This window comes from Schistocerca serialis, chromosome 4, assembly GCF_023864345.2.
Source record: "Schistocerca serialis cubense isolate TAMUIC-IGC-003099 chromosome 4, iqSchSeri2.2, whole genome shotgun sequence".
Classification (NCBI taxonomy): Eukaryota; Metazoa; Arthropoda; class Insecta; order Orthoptera; family Acrididae; genus Schistocerca; species Schistocerca serialis.
The window spans coordinates 947653391-947674158 of NC_064641.1; the positions used below are offsets into that span (position 1 = coordinate 947653391).

Sequence of the window (20768 nt, forward strand, 5' to 3'; positions counted from 1 at the left end):
ACAGCACATCTGTCATGCAAATTTACACACGAGGATTGAAGTGCCTGACAAGCACCTATCGCTAACTTAGTTATGAAGCTGAAGTCTTGATTTTACACACAAGATGCGACAGGGGGATAGAGTACAACCATAAATCATAGTTCGTTTAGAGGAATGTCTCACGTTTCATCACCCATGAGATGGAGGTCCTCCGATGCTCGTCAGGTTTACCGTTAACGATCGCAAGTAGACAGTGCTTTAAATCACATACAGAACACATGGCTGTATACAAGTCGAACTCAGGCTATGTCATGTGACTGATGCATCCGGGCAGAACAGTGGAAAAATTGACCTAAGGCAACGTCTCCCTCTCTAGAATGCATCACCAGTCTACCATTAAATCGTACCTCATTACAGCTCCATCTCACTCTACCACCCCACCCACTCTCTGTCACCCTTTAACGCAGATGCATGTAAGTTTAGAGGCGGATAGTCCTCTGTCTTCCTGGAAAGCGTCAAACACAGTAGTCAACCCGCGTGTCTCACTGGTAGCTCAATAGACATACAGTATAACGCTGCCTCGATGAAAAGAAAAACACAATTGACTGCTTCCCTAATTCTGTCTACTGTCTATGGGTGCTTGGCGTGCAGCGCTGGTAACCTGTGCGGGGATGATTCTCGTTCCCTGTTAACGGTAGGAGCTGTCTGAATGGAAAGGTCTGTTGGGAGTGTAAGAGTGTAGCTGACAACCGTATCATCATCCTGTAGACAGCCGAATAACGAAGTAATACTTAGTATGTGTTGGGTACCTTTCGTGATCGCATGGAAATCTGAGAAGTTTCAACATGGACATGTGTTTGCGCTGGACCATTATTCTCTCCATTGTAAATTGTTTGGTTGACTGTTCATTCACATTTCATGTCTTTATTTAGTTGAGAGGACATCGATTGTGGTGTGTGCATCTAGCAGGTTGAAGACAGGTAGAAGACACGTTTGCTGGTTCTCTAGACATGAGAAACACCTTAGTTGACTTTGTAAATTATAGGGATGATTCGGAATCTGTTAAATCACTGACATCGGTAATCGCGAGTGTAAATATCAGTTTCCTTAATTTTTTTCGAATTCTCACATAAAGGTCTTCGCAGACAGCATAAGTTTCTAGTAACTCTATGGTTTACAGCACGCTGCTCCTAGATAAAGTTTAGGGTTTCTAGAGAAATAATTTACGGTCTATATCTTCGCAATTATGTTGTGCAAGCGATGCTGCTATGCAAGCGATATTGCTATGTGCTTGATATCGACAAGTACTGCGAAAATGGTATAATATTCTAGCAAACTATGCGAAATTACATATGTTCTTGTAATCCCAGAGTCTGGAGATATGTGTAGAAAAGCAAGCACATCCGGACCAGAAACAGTAACAAATGGTTCAAATGGCTCTGAGCACTATGGGACTTAACTTCTATGGTCATCAGTCCCCTAGAACTTAGAACTACTTAAACCTAACTAACCTAAGAACATCACACAACATCCAGCCATCACGAGGCAGAGAAAATCCCTGACCCCGCCGGGAATCGAACCCGGGAACCCGGGCATGGGAAGCGAGAATGCTACTGCACGACCACGAGATGCGGGCAGAAACAGTATCAGTTTTGTGCCAAGGGGGAAACGAGCCCGTCTTTGCACAACAGTTCTGAGAGTGACTTCGATCCACTGAGGGTGTGCTGGTCACGCGTCGGGAGTGGACAACTATCCGACCTCGCGGGAAATATCTAAGTGATATATTTCTGGGTTGTAGATCGGTTTCACCCTTTAATATTCAAGCTCCTGTCCTCAGGGGGAGAGCAGTGTAATTGAGTAAGAGTCTTTCTGTGTTTGACGATATGTAGGTCACTTTGCAAGGTTTAATTGTCAGTGAAATATGGCGATCTGTGTAAAATAGTTTTTTGCCGCTGAAAGTGTCGTCTGAAGAAGAAAAGAAACGGTGGATGGTGACATCAGTAATCTGTGGGTAAATTCGATAAGAACAATCATAATCATTCATTCACAAGACATCCTTTGTGTTGGGATGTAGGAGACTCTACATAGTGGTGAGAATGTTATCGACACCTCTTAGCGTACCCTTGCATTTTCCTTGTTGTTCTATCGACAGTGTTGTTGATTACAGTACACCAACCCACATCGGAGATGTCTTTCCAAGCATTACATCCACAGGAGCGGTATTCACTATCACACATAGTGCCGGACGCCTGTCCTTTATGTTTGAGAGAATACTGATAGGATGCCACACCTTCCAGAAGCGCAGATTGTAAGGCTTTGTCAGATAATTTCCTTGGCCTGAGGATAATTGAGATATATAGCTGGTGTGAGTGTAGGCATAACAAAATTTTTTCAGGTGCTGTACAGATATAAAAGGTAACTGCACTGTTTGTCTGAAATGCATATATGTTTATATGTTGCAGTGCAAAGTGACTGTGCCTTATGTCGTGGTATGATCAGAAAAAATGAGAGTCTGTCCTATCGTGAGGAATGTATAGATTCAGCATATTGATAAGCACGTTCATATGAGAGATATTTTTGCGTGCTAAATTATGTGCACTATAGATACTGAGATTCGTTTCAGAACCACAGCTGTCAAGATGAGATATTACCTGTACATTGATTGGGGTCAGACTGTAGCAGCAATCATATTATTTAATTTTAGTTACACTTGTAAATATGTTTCTGGCTCCCAATATTATTGTGAGTCTTGTACGTATTTGATGATATGTAGACAACTTTTACGGGGTTTAATTGCCAGTGCAATATGGCGATGTGTAGAAAACAGTTTCTTGCCACAGAAAGTCTCGTCTGCAGAAAGAAAAGGGCAGACAGTGCTCCCACACCGGTAGCAGCAGCAGTTTGATGGGTAAATTCAGTGATGAACGGGCTGTTCCATTAGGATTGCTAGGAACTATGCACCCTGTGCTATTCTGGGAAGCATTGCAACATCTCTTGGAGCTGGACCTGCACCTCAACTATGCTTCATCATACCAGGAACAGTGCCTAGATAAACACGTATTTCGACAGGAATTTCTTGGGTGTCAGGTATGAAAGGGATGCCGCCACCTCATGCTTGCGGGTCCTGAATGGACGCCTGTGCTTCTCTGTGCAGCTGACAGCCACGTCGCCACTTCACAGGGCCTGCCGATGCACCCGGACCCTGGCGCTGGGCATCGGATGGTGGTGGTGGTTAGTGTTTAACGTCCTGTCGACAACGAGGTCATTAGAGACGGAGCGCAAGCTCGGGTTAGGGAAGGATTGCGAAGGAAATCGGCCATGCCCTTTCCATGGAACCATCCCAGCATTTGCCTGAAACGATTTAGGGAAATCACTGAAAACCTAAATCAGGATGGCCAGAGACGGGATTGAACCTGTCGTCCTCCCGAATGCGAGTCCAGTGTGGTAACCACTGCGCCACCTCACTCGGTGGGGCATCAGATGGCCGGATGTGTTTTTTTATTAGTGATCTTTTGTTTAAACTATGTTCTATCGCTTTTGCTTAACAGTATGATGCTGCAAATTAAGAAAAACTACCCCATAAATGTGAAGAATACCGATTTTATTAATTTAAATAAATTTTTAATGTCAACATGGTGTTAGCAGCACAATAGTTAAGGGTGAATGGGTGACATGGTGCAGAACAGCAGGTTGCATGCAGAACAATAGGTTAATTTGCATAATTTTTATGTAAAATGCAGTACAATAGTTTAAGGGTGTGGGTGACAGAAAAGAATGCACCTGAAATGGCGTTCAAAAGCATGTGAAATTCGAAAGGTGAATCATAAAATGGTGGGAGGACATAACTAATTACTTAATTTGGTATCTCCACCACCACCAGATGGCCATCTTCGATTACGTCACGGAAGGGACGACAGCGCCCTCTGGTGGCAGTACTGTGTACTGGGCCAGTTGGACTCTGGACCTTGGGGAGAACACACTTGATGGCAGTACTGCCTCTAATTTTTTGAATAAAGACTGAAAATAAAGGCTTATGTCCAGCACAGGCAGAGTTCTTTTCCCACCAATTCCTAGGAGCAGGTGGCGGTCGGATGACTTAGGTTATGGAGGTAGCGGAAGTGCCTTTTTTTCCCACTATTTTCTTAGGTTACTGGAGGTAGCTGTGGTGTGTTGCATTGACCTGATGGAGTTTGAAGTTACCACCATTTTGGGGGGGGCTGCCAGTGGGTGGGAGGTTAATTAATTGATCAATTTAATAAAGGAGTCAATCAAATTGATAAGAGTGAGAGGAACTATTCCAATAACTCAGACCTGAAAGTGTTACTGCAGTAGTGAGAGGAGGGAGGGGGGTTGGGGGAGGGGGGGGCAATAGGACATGTGCCTGTCAATGAAAAGGAAATGAGGGTGACATGGAAAGCCACTTAACGGAACAATAGGTCAAGTTCCTGTCAATCAAAGGAGAACAATAGGCTCGTCCCTGAGTGCTTACTTGCCCCTGATGTAGGCAACCCGCACGAATAAAATGTGCCAGAACATAGCTTCTCCCCATACTGATGGACACACACAAAAGGAAGAAAACTTGTCAACATTGAGATTCAATTGCCATTCCCTGCACCATGCGTCAATTCGCTGTAGATCCTCCTGCATTTCAGTACAATCCTCCATCGTTACAACCTCTCGACACACCACAGAATCATCCGCAAAAAAGCCTCAGTGAACTTCCGATGTAATCCACCAGGTCATTTATGTATATTGTGAATAGAAACGGTCCTAGGACACTCCCCTGCGGCACACCTGAAATCACTCTTACTTCGGAAGACTTCTCTCCATTGAGAATGACATGCTGCGTTCTGTTATCTAGGAACTCCTCAATCCAATCACACAATTGGTCTGATAGGCCATATGCTCTTACTTTGTTCATTAAACGACTGTGGGGAACTGTATCGAACGCCTTGCGGAAGTCAAGAAACACGGCATCTACCTGGGAACCCGTGTCTATGGCCCTCTGAGTCTCGTGGACGAATAGCGCGAGCTGGGTTTCACACAACCGTCTTTTTCGAAACCCATGCTGATTCCTACAGAGTAGATTTCTAGTCTCCAGAAAAGTCATTATACTCGAACATAATACGTGTTCCAAAAATCGACGTTAGAGATATAGGTCTATAGTTCTGCACATCTGTTCGACGTCCCTTCTTGAAAACGGGGATGACCTGTGCCCTTTTCCAATCTTTTGGAACGCTACGCTCTTCTAGAGACTTACGGTACACCGCTGCGAGAAGGGGGGCAAGTTCCTTCGCGTACTCTGTGTAAAATCGAACTGGTATCCCATCAGGTCCAGCGGCCTTTCCTCTTTTGAGCGATTTTGTTTCTCTATCCCTCTGTCGTCTATTTCGATATCTACCATAGCTGGCCACTGTTCGCGAACAGCTGAACGTGTTGATGGCCGCGGTCAGCCGTCTTCAGGCTGCTGCCTCAGAGTGTAGAGGCAGTGGGGTGTCGCAAAGTCCTGCTGCAATTGCCCCATTCCGTCGGAATGCACTATGGACGTGAATAGATGCAGGTGATCAGACAGGATGCTTACGTACGTGTCACCTGTCCAAGTCGTATGTAGACGTATCAGGGGTCCGACATCATTCCAACTCCATGCTCCCCACACCAGTAGAGAGCCTCCACCAGCCTGAACAGTCTCCTGTTGACATGTAGGTCCATGGATTCCTGAGGTTGTCTCCACAACCGTACACGTCCATCCGCTCGATACAATCTGAAACGAGACTCGTGGACCAGGCAACACGTTGGCAGTCATCAACAGTCCAATGTCGGTGTTGATGGGACCAGGCGAGACATAAAGCTTTGTATCAAGCAGTCATCAAAGGTACACGAGTGGGCTTTCGGCTCCGAAAGCCCATATTGATGATGTTTCGTTGAATGTTCCGCACGCTGACACTTGGTGACGGCCCAGCACTGAAATCTGCAGCAATTTGCGGAAGGGTTGCACTTCTGTCACGCTGAACGATTCGTGTCATTGCTCCCGTTCTTGCAGGATCTTCTTCCGTCCTTACACTCGTGAAATAGTCGTAGGGGAAGATCCCCACTTCATCGCTATGTCGGAGACTCTGTGCCCCATCGCTCGTGCACCGACTGTACACGGTCAAACTTAAATCTCGACTGCAGCAGCAGTATCCGATCTAACAACTGCGCCACACACTTGTTGTCTTATATAGGCGTTGCCGACCTCAGCGCCGTATTCTGCCTACTTAGATATCTCTGTATTTGAATACGCATGCCCAGTTTCTTTGGCGCTTCAGTGTGGGATGAGTCTGCTGTCGATCAGTCCGTCTGTCTGTTCGACTTCTGAAACCCCTTTTTCTCAGGAAGGGGTAGGGAGAGGTATCCAGTTGCGGTTTGTCCAGTACTAAGGTCTTTGGTTCCTTGGCGGCGCGAACACTTTAAGCTTCTAAGTCAATGCAATCAAAAGAGACTGTTATTTATGTTACATATTTTGACAATCGCTAAATCACTCGAGATCGCGGGATCAGATCTCGGTCGGATCACCGATTTTTCGATCTTCGTTTTAACCTTGCGTTCACTTCTCAACGATATGAGGAGTCGTCAGAAATAACACGTGGTTCGCGTTCCACGTTAAACTGTAGGTCCCCGTCATCCATTTGGATAACTGGAGTATGTCAGCAACGAACTGGCGTCCAATAGAAAGAATTGCACCACTCATCGAGATAAACGAAATGTTCAGTATCTGTACAAGTATATAAGTTTGTACGAAGCCTTAACAGTGCGGGTCCTAGGCGCACTGCTCCGGTTTTATAATTTTTTAGATTATAACATTCGTGCTATGAATATCAGCTGTTCCAAATTACCGGCACATTGTCTGACGAAAAAACATCGCCTTTGCTACGATTTGGTGTAATAAAATGACAGAGGCTACATATCGGTACTTAAAGGCTTTTCGCATTTGATAATTTTCATACAGTAACTTGAGTGCTGCAGAAATGTACCACTTCAGTGCTACGGTACGCTGACGACTCACAAAGAGCGCGTTGATTTTGGTACAGTTTGCTACAGTTAAATACAAAGTAGTTCAAAAATGGTTCAGATGGCTCTGAGCACTATGGGACTTAACATCTGAGGTCATCAGTCCCCTAGGACTTAGAACTACTTAAACCTAACTAACCTAAGGACATCACACACATCCGTGCCCGAGGCAGGATTCGAACCTGCGACCGTAGCGGTCGCGCGGTTCCAGACTGTAGCGCCTAGAACCGCTCTGCCACACCGGCCGGCCTTTAACAAGGAAAAAATGTATATATTCTAAATAAACGGTCTCACATGTAACATTACTATAGTCAAATTTATTAGTGCACGTAGTAATGGAATTAGCAAAATGGAACGGAAATCGGAAGATGTAATGTGCATGTACACACAAACGAGTGATTACAATTTCAGAAATATTGGGTAATTTATTGAAGAAAAAGAGCTTGAGAAATTGAGCAAGTCAATAATCCGTTAGCCCACCTCACGTGTTCTAATAGAGGATGGAGGGAAAACAGGGGTCAGAAGTCAGTAGGCAATTTACAAGCAGTTAGGAGCAAACACAGGAAGACAAACGTTCAGGAAAGTCCGGTTCATTGCGTGGGTCACCACCAAACAGTGTCACGAGGCACCTACGAGAGGCGCGGATTTTCAGACTCGATTGGACGTTCGCAGCAGAAGACTCGAGGATATCAGGGTCCGGTTAACACGGTTTATTTACCATCAGGCCAGATTCTGCCCTGAAAGCTGTTCTAAAGATTTGGAAAAAGCTAAAGAGGCAACCGGTTGCGCAACAGAATTCAGTGTCTGAGCGCTAACGCAAGCAGTACAAACTTTGAGAGTAGCACACCAAGTGAGAGAAACAGACTTGTCAGAGCTTACCCGAGGCCAGCGGTGAGGTGCACGGAGTTGGCGTCCCAGAGGTCCGACTGAGAACTCCGTCTGAATATAAAAACATGGGTTTTTGAAGGCTAGCTGTGGCGTACTATTTCTTCCTTCCCTGAGTCGGCCCACCAATCCCCGCGCAGTTTACAGGCTTTGGCTCTACACCGCCATGATGCCTCTGGTCAGTCACATTCAGATTCCTCCCCTTCTCCTACTTGGTAGGTAGCCATGTTTCTGGACTTTACATTAACATCCTCCAAGTTTGGTGGCACCAGCGTTCAGCTGAAAGCTAAACGTCTCTGCCCTTCCTCTTACAGCTAGCAATAACAGTGTTTTATGTTGTACGTCACTTTGCCACGCCAAGAGGCCTTTTTTGTGTCTTAGGGTGTATAGACCCTCACGAAGTTGAATAAATATTTGTTTTTTAAAATGAAATATAAATGATATATTGAAACTTAATTAACCTTCACATAATGACTGAGACCTCCCTTAGGTATTCCTCTGTTTCAGGACTAAGCACAGAAATGCTTTGTTTTAAAATGACAATTATTTCACGCTGCTATACAGCGTGATTCAGCTGCCCTACCGATTTTGTTTTATGGATGTGGTAGTCTTATATCTGACCTTCATAAACCACATGAGATTTTCAATTCTCTTGCTTACTTCGCAGAAACTATTAGTCCTGGAGAAAAAATTAACAGGATCGTTTTGTAGGAATAGGTAAAATCTGTACTGGGATCCATTTTCGATAGAGGCCGTAGTTTTTGAGGTAGTCAAGAAAAATTTACAAAAGTGGCCTTCAAGCACACCCCCAACCCCATACTCAGCCGCCACTGGTCAGGATTTCTAGTATGTTGCTGAAGGCACCTCCTTCCTACATCACTCTAAAAAAATTGCGACTGCTGGAATTATTTCCCACATTGGACCGTTTTTTGTTCTTCATTGACTGGCCTTATTACGCCACCGGCGTAGTCCAGCACCTACAAATTGTAAAATTGACGTTTCTGTAAAGTTTACCTAACAGTTTTGTCAGTTTTCGCACCATAAAATAAACTGTTACAACATATTCGTCAAGCCTTCTGACTACAGAACTACTGTGCTTGTAAGGATTAAGTTTAAATCAAATTGTTAATGCAATTAGTTTTTTTGCATAACGTTCACAAAGATCGTTTTCGTAAACTAATAATGTTAACAAAGTATCCGACTATGCTTGTGGCTCAATCACAATGTGTACAACCTTACGATACTAATGTTTCCCTGCTTCTTATTATTCAAAGAATACCCTGCATTCTCAATGCTCCCTGTGGCCATGTGCCCTCGCCTACGACACATGAAACACAACTGGCTTTACCTTCTTACAAGAACCTCTATATCCCAATCGGTAGTCGATTGTCCCTTTGAGTGCCTACTGGAAAACATTTTACAAACATAGAAGTCTATAGTACACTTACATACATAATTTTCCAACAAGATGTTTCTTACTTTCATGTGGAAGGTAAGTCAGCCATGAGCAGTTTACAGTTCACTACATGGAGGACTCTGAATGTGGGTTTTTATTAACTTTAACAGTATTTGATAGTCTGCTTCACACAGTAGTTCGAAAGCTATATCCTTAATTTTGATAAATTCATTTAACGCAGATTTCGCGCCACAGAATATGAGAATAGTTCGTGCGTAGGAAATTTTTGTACAGTGGTACGAGGGAGTGCCAAGAACAACATTCTGTAAATCCTGACTGGTAAGCGATGAGTGTGAGGTGGAAGTGAATTTGAAGGTCAGTTTTATACATTTTTCTTGAATAACTCCAAAAGCGTGGCCTCCACTGTGAACGTATTCCAGTAGAAAATTTAAGTAAATCGTATTTCCTACAAAAAGATGGTGCCTCGCTTTTTCTGTAGAACTAATAATTCACACATAGCAAGCATGAGAATATGAAAATCATGCCTGCGGTGCACGAAAGCCAGCAATAATATTGCAAGCTGCACACAGCGACAGCGGTGGGGACAGCTGGATCAACCAGTATGAGTCGCCAGTAACCAGCTAAGGAATGCCAGCCTTATCGCTGCAGTTTCCCAAGCAGGAAATCTAAAATCTCATGTTACCTCCTTCTGAAATTTGCAAACGTAACGCTGTCGTCAGTTTGTGTCACTCGTACCTCTGTTTTTTAGATATATCTTTAGCTACAGTCGCTGTTGTGTTTTCTTTTCCTGTCTCCTTTTCATTACAATAAATGCAGCACAAACTCTGAAGGAAAGAAGGGGATCCATAGCAAATTTGTGGACAAGAGAACACCCATGCATACATGCGTTCTTTTCACAAATTTTTATGCATGCTCTTTTATTTCCATGCATCTGCGATTGCACATTACGAAAGAGGTGTAGTGTCGACATACCTTTATGTGCAGATCATTCCATGTTCTGCCTGTTGATACATGGACTTAGAAATTCGAAGACAAACTGACTGAACGATGTGATTGGCCGCTGAAAGTTCGTACTCACATAACATAAAAACACGACTGTGAAAATCGGGCATGGGCAGTCTTTGGTGACCCACGGATCTGATCCCCATACTTTTTAAGCTTGTCGGAAACCTCATCTCGTGACGTAACAGCAGAGCTCCGTGTGTGTGACATCAAAACTATAGCGTCCATGACGTTATTCGGGTAATGCACCAATATGAATGATACCTCTTTTCCGACGTGCCACACCAACAAATTATGCTTCAAAAGACAAAATTATACTTCAAAAGACACGTTTTTGAGAGTCCATTCATTTTATAGCCATCTCATCTTCAGATATTTATATTTATTCATACGTTGTGAATACTGTTTCTTTACATGCAACATTTTAGAATAGGTGCCTTAAAAACTTGTGTACAAAACTCTGTGAAGCTGTCAGCAAGAAAACAATTTTGTTAATATATAACTAAATGTAAACATCTGAAGATGGGATGCTAGGCAGTTTCAAATCCATCATGCCACCTCCTGCGTATTATGAGCCTCCGCCACTATATCATTTAACAACAAGGAAGAAAAACCAGTAGGACTGAGCTTACAGAGAAGGCACAACATTTTGGGCATTCATAGTTGTATTGCTGTAAGTGCAGATGAAAACTTGTCTTAATTATTATCTAAGCAAAAGACCATAACTGGCAGTTGTCCATGACAAGAAATTTTGATGCACACAGTTCAATAGAAAATTAAATAATAAATGTTTAATGTGATTGTGACATTTCCTTACATAATAGCTTTATAAGTTGTTGTTTCTTGATGGTTTTTGTCAGTTGTCCTTGGGAATCTGTAGATGTGTGTGTGTGCTTAAACTTTCACTGGTCTCCAACTTGAGCCGCAAACCAGAGACGAGCCGAGAGTCAGAGGAAATATCAAAAAATACGTCTCGGTCCAAGTACAGTGTACACACCTCGCATTCTCCACCACGAATTTCTTCCGCAGGCCACATTTAAACCAATCGCGAGCCAGATCCTGCCCGCGGAATTCCGGTTGCCCACCGGTGGTGTAAATGGTCTACTGTGCCGGTCATTAGAACTGCAGTATCATAAAGAGGGCATACACCAAACGTCAGATCTATTGTACACTACAAGGTTGCTTATGCAAACCAGTAGCGTAACGGCGCAGGTGAACAAAGTAGGCGGAGTGATCCATCTATATTTTGTACACAAAGAAAGGTTAAGCGTGTTTCTCACTCACAAACTGCACTTTAGTGTCGGTCATTTTGGAAAAGTTGGTGTTATGTCTCGTGCAAGACGGATCAGCACGTGTCGAAGTTCTACGGCAGTGTTTATTGACACTGCGATTAACTACTGTGTGGTACTGCCGCTCGCATTGGTCCGGATCCCACGACTGTCGCACGAACACGGAATCGACGGACTCGGGAGGCTACGTCACGCAATGCACAGCCCGGCGCGACTAGCTCTCGAGAGGATACAAGTATTGTTGCGCTGGCCGTGTAGGATCGCATCATGCACCTCGAGTAGAGAAATGGGCTCGTCTGCAGCGAAGCAAACGTCCACCGTCGCACCTGGAGACAACTCTGCGCGCAGCGGCTGTACGACGCCTTCTTTTCAGACGACTCCCAGCTCCACGTACTGCATCGCGACGGGCGCAACCGTGACTAAAGGGTCCAAGAATGTTCACAGATTGCAATCGTCATTGTTGTCGTCGTCATTCGGCTACCTAATAATATCACTTCTGGTTCGTGTAGGCAGCAATAGCAACAGCAAATATTATCTTCATGAAGTGTTAAGGGCGGTGGCTGGCCCTTTCTCCGACATCTCATTAGTGTTATCTTTTAACAAGATCTAAATAAGATAATGCAAGACCGAAAGTTGCCCAAGCCATCCTCACCTACCTTGACAGACAGTTGCCCTGTGCAAATCTGCTGCGGACTGAAAACGTCTGGTCAAGGTTTGCCACCATTTGCGGCTTCTGGCACAGAGTCGAAGCAGCATGTCAGATGACGTTCCCGTGTCTGTCATGTGAGCTCATTTCGACCCAATGCCCAGCTGGGTTAGGGGTGTTATTCCTCCCTGTACTGAATTTCGCATCTTAAATGGCTCTGAGCACTATGGGACTTAACATCTGTGGTCATCAGTCCCCTAGAACTTAGAACTACTTAAACCTAACCAACCTAAGGACATCACACACATCCATGCCCGAGGCAGGATTCGAACCTGTGACCGTAGCAGTCGCGCGGTTCCGGACTGAGCGCCTAGAACCGCTAGACCACCGCGGCCGGCTTTCGCATCTTCTACATCCACAAATTTAATAATGTATTCTTCGCACTATGGGACATACGTAAAATTGGTAATTTCGAAATTTATTCACTGCGAATTCTTTGATATCAGTTGTACATGATATACACATACTACCTATTAGTGACATGTGAAAATATGTTCCGGAGCGGGACTCGGATCCAGATTTGCTGCTTAATGCGGGAATTCTGGGTTAGAGTCTTGGTCTGGCATGACTTGCCATATGTCACTAACAGGTACTGTAGTACACCTATACCTAATACTTCAGATGTCAAAGAATTCGCAGCCAGCGAATAAATCTGGAATTATTCGACAGCTCTCAGCAACGTCTGTTCTTTCAGAAAAGCAAGTAAGTGTTTTGGTATTTGCTGCCGTTACCTGCTGTTGCAGTTTCAACGGCCGGCAGTGTGTCGGATAGCTAATACACCTGTAGTTATCCTCGTGTACTCAAAGGATTTCGATATTGATATTTTTAACTATGGAAATAAATTGGTGAAATATTTGGTGACGTGCTTCTCGTGGTATATCGCTGCTGTTTCGTCTGTACTCTCGATCAGTTTCTCTGCGCGCGCCACGCCCAGTTATCGGATCGACCCGAGCTGCAGCAGGAAGTAGCCGGCCGGCGCTCGCAGCATCCGCCGGGCACGCACGTAGAAAAGCAGCAAACTCTGAAGTACTGTAAACGTTTTCTAACAGCGTGACTGTTTCGCGTCACAGTTCTCATATGAAAGTCCAGGAAAACTATTTGGTTTTGCCAACTGAGATGTTAATTACCAATAAATACACCCTGTTTGTCTCTAAATAAGAAGTGGAAGACATAGTAATATGTTGCATGCGCGACAAATACACTTCTACAGGCTAAATCACAACTCCTCCGACAATGTTTCAAAGGTTGCTCAGCGATACATTCAGACTATTTTGGTATAATGGATCCACAGGTTAAGTGGCTCGTTATAGAGTAATAACGTTATCAAGATTTATGCGGCTCCTTACATCACATTCACTATTGATTTTGTGAACGTACCTTCACAACAGTAAAGAAGTCCGTAGTAAGCAGTAACCAGAAAGTAAAAAACACAACAAACAACACAGAGTAATACAATAAACCTCAGAAGAAACGCTATAATGCGATGCGGTTGCGTAGTCAGAGATCGTTCATTACGTCAATTAGCTTCTGGATGTCGTTATTTGAAAGTTCGACGAATTTTATGTTTTCTACTGGTGTTAGCTGTTGTTATGTGAATACGAGCAGGGGCTAGGAATTTATCAATTGCTTGCTTTAATCATAAATATATGTCCGAGTGATGCTAAATCTTATCTTTACATAAAGAAAAGTATCAGCGTCTGAATAACATTGAAATTCTGAGCTGCACCTTGAACTTTTTTACACGAAGTTAGTGAATTTGCTCATGGCACTTTTGTTACCTGTGTCTGCTGTCACGTACAGAACTCAAATTAATAATCAACTTAATAAGATTGAACCTCGAATTGCTGATGTACTCATATATCACCACAAAAAAAAAAAAAACAAAAAAAATGAAACACTGAATAGTTGAGGGATTATGATTGAGAATTACAAAAATAATGACAAGTTTTTATTAATCCCTTTATAACTACAACGAGCTGATAAATCTTCCAAAAAGATGGCAAACACAAATCAGGGGAAGGATAGTACACGATTGGCAAAGGAATCATTGGGGTGCAAGGTACACAAATTCTCCCCCGAATTAATCCCTTTCACAACACAATCTCATCTTGTTTACGTGAATCTACTGTGTGGCCCAGTTGCATTCAAATGGAATCAGCTACGACCGAGTGTACCACAAACTATGAACAGGGAGCTGTGAATATCAGTTATCGACGCTACTCCGGTGCAGCAATGCTTCAGCCTATCGCTTTGATTCGGGCGGCAGCAGAAAGCGGCGCGCTGTGGGCAGCGAGTGGCGCACTGCGCCAGCTGTTGTCTTCTGGCGCGTCCACCAAAGTCTGCAGACTGCACCGGCAGGCGGGAACTTCCCTGCCAGAGCCCTGAAGTCCCAGCGGATTTCACTGTGAGATGCACTCGTTCGCCGGTCTCGCCAAACCATTTGACTCGTAGGCACGATGCTTCGTACTGGAATTGTCAAACATCAGACGGCCGACTCGGGACGAATAAGTTCTCTCTCGCGACACACGATATGTCCGAGACGATATGCAGTTCCACTTTCGGCACAGCTGGAAACTGCCACTGGCTCTCAGTCGACTGCAAGTTACAGACGACAAGTCTCATTCACCGGGGAAAGGCCTCAAGTTCTCCACCACGGGAGCACCGGAAGACGAAGAAGACAAAGAATCACAACTACTTTCCACCAAGCCTCCGAAGAGCTATCGACCCATAACCCTTCTCTGCCACCTGTTTAAGCTCTATGAAAGATTGATCCTCAACAGAATAGAGAAGATCGTTGACTCGAAGCTAATTCCACACCAAGCAGGTCTTAGACCTGGAAAGTCCTGTACCAGTCAAATTCTGGCATTGACGGAACATATCGAGGATGGGTTTGAGAATAAACTAATCACCGGGCTGGCACTAGTCGACCTAGGTTCCGCCTATGGTACAGTAGATCACCGGACACTACTGCATAAAACCTACGAGACCCTGAAAGACTACCACCTAGTCAAGATAATCGAATCCCTGCTCCAAAATAGACAGTTCTTCGTAATGCTTGAGGGGAAAAAGAGTCGATGGCGGCATCAGAAAAATGGGCTCGCCCAAGGGAGCGTGTTGGCGCCAATCCTATTCAACATATATACAAATGACCAACCAACTCCAGACAAAACCAAAACGTTTGTATATGCAGACGACCTGGCAATAACAGTTCAAGGCAACAGGTTTGAAGCCATCGAGGAGAAACTAGGAACCGCCCTTTCTATAATGTCAACCTACTACAAAAAGAATTCTCTAAAACCCAATCCCTCCAAAACTCAAGTGAGTGCATTCCATCTGAACTCGAGGCAGGCAAAGTACAGGCTCAATGTTACCTGGGATGGGACATTACTAGAACACAGATACTCCCACCAACATTGGCGTCGTGCTGGACAGAACATTGACATGCAAATATCATTGCAAAAAAGCAGAAGCACGAAATTCTCTAATAAGAAAGCTGTCCAATAGCAAATGGGGTGCCAAACCTACCGTGGTCAGAACTTCAGCCCGAGCTTTGTGCTTCTCAACTGCCGAATATGCCTGCCATGTATGGTGCAGATCCGCCCACGCAAAAAAGGTAGGTATTAGCTTGAATGAAACATGCAGGATAGTGACAGGCTGCATGAAACCAACCCCCATAGAAAATCTTCACAGGGCCGCAGGTTTCACAAACCCTGACTCATGTAGGAAAGCCCACGAACATACCGAGAAGCTAAAACAAACCTTTGATGGCCGTCACTTAATATTTGGCCTAGAGTGTGGCCCCAGCAGACTCAAATCCAGACGCCGTTTCCTAAGTTGCGCCTTAGATGAGCCCCCCATCTACTATCCACTAAGAGAGGACCCACCAAGCGGCGTTTCTGGTGATTGGAAAACCTGGAGAATGCTTAACCGCATCAGAACTGGGGTGGCTCCTGTGAAATCTAATCTGATCAAATGGGGTTTTTTGGACGAAAATGACGACAAATGCGACTGCGGCACTCGGCAGGACATGGAACATCTCCTACAATGCCCTGCCTGCCCCCACAGATGCACCCTCGACGATCTACGGCTGGCTAAAGAAGAAGCATTGGACACTGCCCAATATTGGGCAAACAAATTGTAGTTTCCCGACACGAAAAAGTAAAGTACAACTGGTACAACTGCCGAATCAGCAAAAACGAAACCGCCTCCACATTGTACAGACCAATCAAACTATCCTCTACTCATCGAATGTCCCCTCTTGACTATTCTGTTGGTCTGGTAGCCAATCCACACACTGCACGAGGGAGTAAGCCTTTGCTTTGCATATCTTGAGACAGCCAATCAGCGACTCAAAATCTCTCTTGTCTGAAAAAAGATTTTAAACTAGGGAGGCGTCGTTCTTACGGTAAGCATGGCCATACTTGGACAAAAAAATGTCTACCTAGACGGGACCACAATCCCTCGTTTACAGAGAGATCTAACCTTTCCAGGCCGACCATTTCCATTTTCTGAAAGAAGGCTGTTAAACTTGCCAGACAGTCAGGTCCATGAAATATATGTTTCTGGCGCTCGCTAAAAGAACCTGGCGACTTCCTAGCGTCAGGGGAGTTACAGTCTTCTCTCGACTAAACATGCGCAGCAGCCGCTCCGTCCGCATCGTCCCAGCTTCTAACGTGAGAATGCTGCTTCTCAGAATCACTCGCACTACCAGGTCGCTGGACTCAAATTTATGGTCCGCTGTCCATCTCTCTCCCACTTCTCCATAGCCTCCATTATGGCCTCTCGGGTACAAGCTCTCTACAGGTCACACATGCAGGTATATGAACAGTCTGCCACAATTTCCTCGTGTAAAAGAATTATAAACCACACATACCAAAAGTAGCACTGGGGAACACCGAGATTATGACGAATATTAATCTTACTGATAGTGTTGTCGAAATGAGTGGCACGTCACTTCTCACAGTCCTGGTGATACGTTGCTGTGCTGACGAGCTTTCCGCTGAGAGGAATTCGTTCGGCGTGTGCTAAGTAGTGGTTAGCGTTACTCCACTTGTTCTTTAATTATTCATGTTGTTTTAAGTGCTGCGCCGATTAGCTTGGCATCTACTAAATGTTGCGTTGTGATGACACGTCGTTGTCATTGTACCATGTAAAATCCCATCGGTGTTAGTAATATTCATGAGGAGTGGGTACGACTCCCATATAAGCATATCCGTTGAAGGGTGTGCCTTTCGTTGCAACTATTTCCCTAAATTGTTAGTAAATAGCATAAGGTTGACACTGTTTGTGGTTATATTGCAGCGCATACGGAATTGAGTGGGCTTAGTTCATCAATTTTTTCTAATATGTCTCTAGGCATGGTGCTCATATTTGTTGTTTTATCACCAAGTTAGACTAATTGTTTGTTCTTCAGGTGGTTTCCAGATTACGTTCATCCGGGGATCACTGGTTTTGGAAGTTGTTAAGTAGGTCAGTCACTTAGGTATCCGACTGGAGATGAAGTCTGTTGTAATGTTAGTGTAGTTGTGATAGTTTATCTCTTATTAATATGTGAGTGGTTGTTATTTGCATTTCATGTTTGGGACGGTAGGACAATTCTGAACTGTAGTGAAGCTAATGCCCGATATATCTTACGTCGGTTCAAGTGGCTTACTTTCTGTATTTAGTCGTTAGTCTCCATACGAGGTTATACTTCAGCATATATCAAGTTGGCCATGATCACATATCGAATTACGTCTTAAGACTCGCAGAGTGTGTGGCTTAACTACCATAGTTGGTTGTCAGTTCTGGTATGTGACTTGGATGTTGTAATTAGAGTTGTTTAAGTATCGCGATAGGGATAAACCACAGCCTTCCACTTACACTTGCAAAAACTTCTATTCGAATTTACTGGTACTGATTGTATCAAATAACTATACACTGTTACTACATAAAGTCAATTATCTCAACACTTTCCAATAATTAATTTTTGGCAATGTGCAAAACACTTTAGTCACTTTCACACTGTCACAACTACAAAAAAGGACTGAGGCATATTAGTCGTTCTTGCTTATAAAGAGCATCACTGAGTAACAAGAGGCGCTCCTTGCAGAAATGATTCCACGAAAAACTAGACTTTGAGTAATTTCCTTTTCAGCCCACACTTACTTAATTCAGAGAGCACTGAGTGAGGTGGAAATGCGACGGTAGCTCCAATGATTATAAAGAAGAACTGAATCATTAGTGGGAAGTCATACCAGCACAAAGGTGAATTCACTTTGTCAGACGCAGCATCAGTTCTTACACATCTCATTTAACATTTAACAAAACTTTTAACGAAATATTTATTAGATGGAGAGATTTTGATCGTGATACAGGTTTCGACACACTGTCGTAAGTACAAAACCCAAAGTCCCTTCTGTTAATCATATCTACAATGAAGAGTTCCTGCTACGTTGGCGCCGATAATAAATCAATTTTAGCGGAAATTTCTTACACATAATTTAAAATGTTTAATCCAAGATATTTTCTATATTTTCTCTCGAAAAATATTCCATTGTTGTCATTTCACATATATACGTAAGGAATGTTGAAAATGCAGATAGTATGACTGTTCCCATTGTGCCACTGTCTGATCAAATGTCAGTGTTTGTAATCAGCTTGAGACAGCAAAGTTGCTCTGGCCACAGATAAACAGCGTGAGAACGCACAGTATGATTTCCAGCCGAAAGAACAGGTTTGGAAGGTACGACGCTACTGTGACAAGTTTCAGGTGCTACACTCTCATTAGAATTAGCTGGAGTGTGATGTTCAATGTGTCAACTACAGTCTGCCGCAGTGCCACGCTCTTCACGGTGATAGAAAAACTCATTTCTAAACATCTGAACTTACATACAGTATACATGAATCTATATATCTTCGACATTTCGCAGCCCTGTCAGCAACTGTATAATTTTAATTTTAATAATGAACAGCCTCAGTTGCACCGTTTACCTAGAATTTACCTAGGTGTCAGTCCACTATGGACAAACGGTAGATACTGTTATTCTGAAGAAGGTTGGGTTATCCCGACTGAAACCTAGGTAAGTTCTAGGTAAACGGTGCAACTGAGGCTGTTGATTATTAAAATTAAAATTAATACATGAATTTGGTTTGTGTAAGAATCTTGACAATCTGTTCCTCATTTTAATTAGGGCCGTTGTTTCTTCAAAATAGGCGAAGCTTTTGCTCGGAAAATGTTTCCTACTTCAGAATGGAGAGGCAGAATGTTATGTGCTACGAAAGTGGTGACATAGTGGGTGCCGACATTGTTTTTGCAGACTGCTCCTATTGGTATGTTGCTGGCAGAAACAATCCACTCCTGTCCTGTCCCTTGCAGTACAGTCCAGTCCCTTGCAGTACAGCACAGTCTCTTCCAGACCAGTCCTGTCCAGTTCTGTCCTGTCAATTCCAGTCCAGTCCAGTTCCTTGTGATCAAGTCCAATACAGTCCTCTGGAGTCCCTTCCAGTCCAGTCCAGTCCAGTTCCTTCCAATCCATTCACATACAGTACCTTTCAGTCCAGTTCATCATTCCAGCCCAGTCGAGTCCAATCCAATCCAGTCACTTCCAGTCTAGTCACACACATCTCCTTCTAGTCAAGTCCAATCCAGTACCTTCCAATCCATTCTTGTCCTGTCCATTCCAGTCCAGTCCTGTCCTGTCCAGTCCCTGGACTAGTCCAATCCACTCTCGTCCAGTCCCTTCCAGTCCAGTCCACTCTCGTGTCCAATCCGGTCCCGTCCTGTGCACTCCAGCCCGGTTCATTGACTGCCGAGTGCCTGTATGGGGTGTCTCGACGTGCCGGCAGGTTCCACATGAAGCGGTCGTCGTCGCACAAGCGGCGCTGGGGCACGCTGATCGAGGCGGCGCGCTCGGGCCGTGTGAGCCGGCTGATCGGCCGCAGTCGCTCCGAGGACTCGGTGTGCGGCTGCCACAGCCAGGGCTGCCCGCAGCACGGCCACGGCCAGGGACACGGCGCGTGCGCGGTGGCGGCCGCTGGGGTGGCCAACAGCGCCAGCCCTGTCTCCACAGAGTCGCCGTCCGACTCGAACCCCAGCCTCAGCGAGGGCCTGCACCACGCGCTGCCCTTCCAGCACCACCACCACCACCACCACCACCTACAGCACCAGCAGCCGCACCACAACAGCTCCAGCACCAACGGAGGAGGCAGCGGGGGCGGGCCCCTCGCCGCGCTCAAGCGCAAGAGGAAGAAGTTCTCCGCGTCGCGCGCCATCGATGCTGTCGAGGTGAGGCCCGCTTTCTGGAACTTTCCATCCACTGTCTGAACTCGTACACTCAAAGTCACGTGTAAGTAGTCGCTACTGTGGGCACAGAATAACTCGGTCCGCAGCCGCACAGGCGGCGCTGGAGGGGAGGGGCAACGGCTTCGGTGCAGGCTCAGTTACGAAAGGCCGCTGCAGCAG

General features: G+C 44.7%; 1 protein-coding gene across 1 annotated transcript in view; it reads left to right on the forward strand.

The window, feature by feature from the left end:
* LOC126474851 (transient receptor potential-gamma protein-like) overlaps window positions 1-20768 on the forward strand; it is a 528586-nt gene that overhangs the window by 429299 nt on the left and 78519 nt on the right. Inside the window, exons 17-18 of the mRNA XM_050102331.1 lie at window positions 20153-20428; window positions 20516-20591. Coding sequence (XP_049958288.1) covers window positions 20153-20428; window positions 20516-20591 — 352 coding nt within the window. The remainder of the gene's footprint in view (window positions 1-20152; window positions 20429-20515; window positions 20592-20768) is intronic.